The sequence below is a fragment of the Sitodiplosis mosellana genome, unplaced genomic scaffold (assembly GCF_009176505.1).
Source record: "Sitodiplosis mosellana isolate CC-2019 unplaced genomic scaffold, AAFC_SMos_1.0 Smas_scaffold_6197, whole genome shotgun sequence".
In the NCBI taxonomy this organism is placed as follows: domain Eukaryota; kingdom Metazoa; phylum Arthropoda; class Insecta; order Diptera; family Cecidomyiidae; genus Sitodiplosis; species Sitodiplosis mosellana.
This window is the reverse complement of record NW_022601438.1, coordinates 5,443,022-5,445,379: the sequence shown is the minus strand read 5'-3', so window position 1 is coordinate 5,445,379 and position 2,358 is coordinate 5,443,022. Positions and strand designations below refer to the sequence as shown.

Here is a 2,358-nt window from a genome sequence, read left to right as displayed (position 1 = left end):
CACACACACACCATTCCTATGGAATATTATTTATATTCGTCGTTCATTCAACGCTTTAATTTTGCATTATTTCAAACGGCGCTAGAACATTAATCTAAACCATTTTAATACATTTTCGGGCGTTATTAAAATCCAACATATTTTCCAAACATTTATCAAATGGTCGATATACTTACTGGAAAAGGTGGATTTTTGCAGTGAATTTATCATAAAATGTGTCATTGAGTGAATGACCGCTTTGCATAAATGCATCGGCACACAGCCATGTGCCGATAATTCGTTCCAAATGAACGGCACAATGAATGCATCTGTTTACAGCAAACAAATCGAAATTAATATTGTGCAAAAATGTCATTCTCATTAAAGCGTTCATACGCGAGCACACTTGTGAGCTACGGGAAAGAGAAACGGAGAAACAATGAACGAACGATGAACGAATGAACAAAAAAAAAAACCAAATCGCACACAACCAACACACCGACACCAACGAAATGAGAGCTGTCAAATAATATTTCGTATTCATTTAACTTGCGATACAAATGTCAAACTCACGAGTGTCGAACTGATGAGTGTGGTTTTCCAGTGGCTGGAGGAATAATAATAATTTGCTTAAAAGCAAATGATTCATCTGAAAAGGCAATATTTCGATTTTCAACTGAAACAATTACGAACAAAAGGTAAATCACATAGTTTTTTATCATTCATATTAACTATTCTTGATTTGCAAAGAAGAAGATTGTGAAAGGTGAAGAAAAAAAAACTTGTGTGTACATTTTGTTTTTTGCAGAGACGGTGCACAATGCATGGTGTTGATTCGTTGTGTTTGGACAACGTGGAAAAGTGTGCAAGTGGTGACAGTCCAATTTATTCACTGAATAAAACCGTAATGCTGCCGATAGAAGAACGATGTGATGAACCGACCAATTTAACGCTGTTCAATTGTACCGAAGAGGAATATCTACTATATCAACGTGGTGATAGAGTTGGGAACTTGTCAATCGCAATTCCAGCCACTATTGCCTACACATTCATTTTGCTGGCTGGATTGATTGGAAATATAACCGTTTGCATTATTATCATCAGAAATCGCGAGCTACACACCAGCACCAATTACTATCTATTCAATTTGGCCATTGCAGATTTGCTGTACATGTTGCTCGGGTTGCCGTTTGAAATATACATGTTTTGGCATCAATATCCGTGGCCGTTCGATTTGAGTTTTTGCAAAATTCGTTCACTCTTTTCGGATGCATGTTCGTATGCATCGGTATTGACAATCGTGGCATTCTCGGTGGAACGGTATTTGGCCATTTGTCATCCATTTTCGTCGTACGTAATAGCAAGTTTGCGTCGTGTCCTGTATGTGATTGCAGTGATTTGGATATTTAGCTTAATCAGCGCAGCACCGGTTGCCTACTATCGTCACATACGATACCTTCGTTATCCACCGCCCGACGGACCAAATATGCCCGAATCAGCCGTTTGTACACTCAACTCTAATTTCAAGGGACTCTATGAAATATCAACACTCGTGTTTTTTATCATACCACTAACGGTGCTGATCATCATGTATCATCAAATTGCAACGAAACTGAATATGCGCGAAGAAAACCATAACAATGGACAATTCAGTGCATGCGCCAAAGACGATACCAAAACCAAACAGTTACGTGCAAAAAAGAAAATTGTTCGTATGCTTGTTGCCATTGTTATCACATTTTTCATTAGCTGGGCACCGTTCCATGCGCAACGTTTAGTGTTTGTTTACGGTCGAGATTGGAGTAATTACTATGAGATCAACGAAATGCTGTTCACAATTGCCGGCGTTTTTTACTATTTATCCTGTACAATCAACCCGATCATTTATAATGTCATGTCGCATCGCTATCGGGCCGCATTTCGACGCACATTTTGTTGCGAACACGATACTGGGAAAGCATCAGTCACATAAAATATTCGGGCCCATTGAATTGAATTACAATTAATTTTTCGCATCTTTTGTTATTGTTGTTGTTGTTGTTGCTGAAAATTTCGATTTTCAGAAGAAGAATAATAAAAAAGAAAATACATGAACAAGTGACCAAGCATTTTTTAATTCATACCTTACCTGATTTAACGGACTTTTGTTAATAAGATATTTTTCGATGAATTATTCCACATCAATTAAATAATGACATGAAAATGTATTCACGACTTTCAAGTGAATATAATATTTGATAGCCCGGCCTAATAACCGAATCAGTTATAAAAAAATCATACGCAAATTGACAGTTTTCTAGAGAAAATCATTTGCACCGTTTCAACAGCTTAGGTTATTACACCATCGATTTACGACCATGCAAAATCGAGAAAGAAACA

The 2,358-nt window shown here is 37.2% G+C and overlaps 1 protein-coding gene across 1 annotated transcript; it reads left to right on the top strand.

Moving 5' to 3' along the window:
- The first annotated feature begins 517 nt into the window (after window positions 1-517).
- Window positions 518-2,080, top strand: LOC129577155 (neuropeptides capa receptor-like). Its single transcript, XM_055463709.1, has 2 exons — window positions 518-677; window positions 788-2,080. Exon 2 carries the CDS (start codon window positions 800-802, stop codon window positions 1,949-1,951), a length of 1,152 nt encoding a protein of 383 aa, XP_055319684.1. The 5' UTR covers window positions 518-677; window positions 788-799; the 3' UTR covers window positions 1,952-2,080.
- Window positions 2,081-2,358: the final 278 nt, after the last annotated feature.

Excerpts from the sequence above, each read along its gene's own strand:
- LOC129577155 (XM_055463709.1), top strand. The coding sequence starts at position 800 with ATGCATGGTGTTGATTCGTTGTGTTTGGACAACGTGGAAAAGTGTGCA.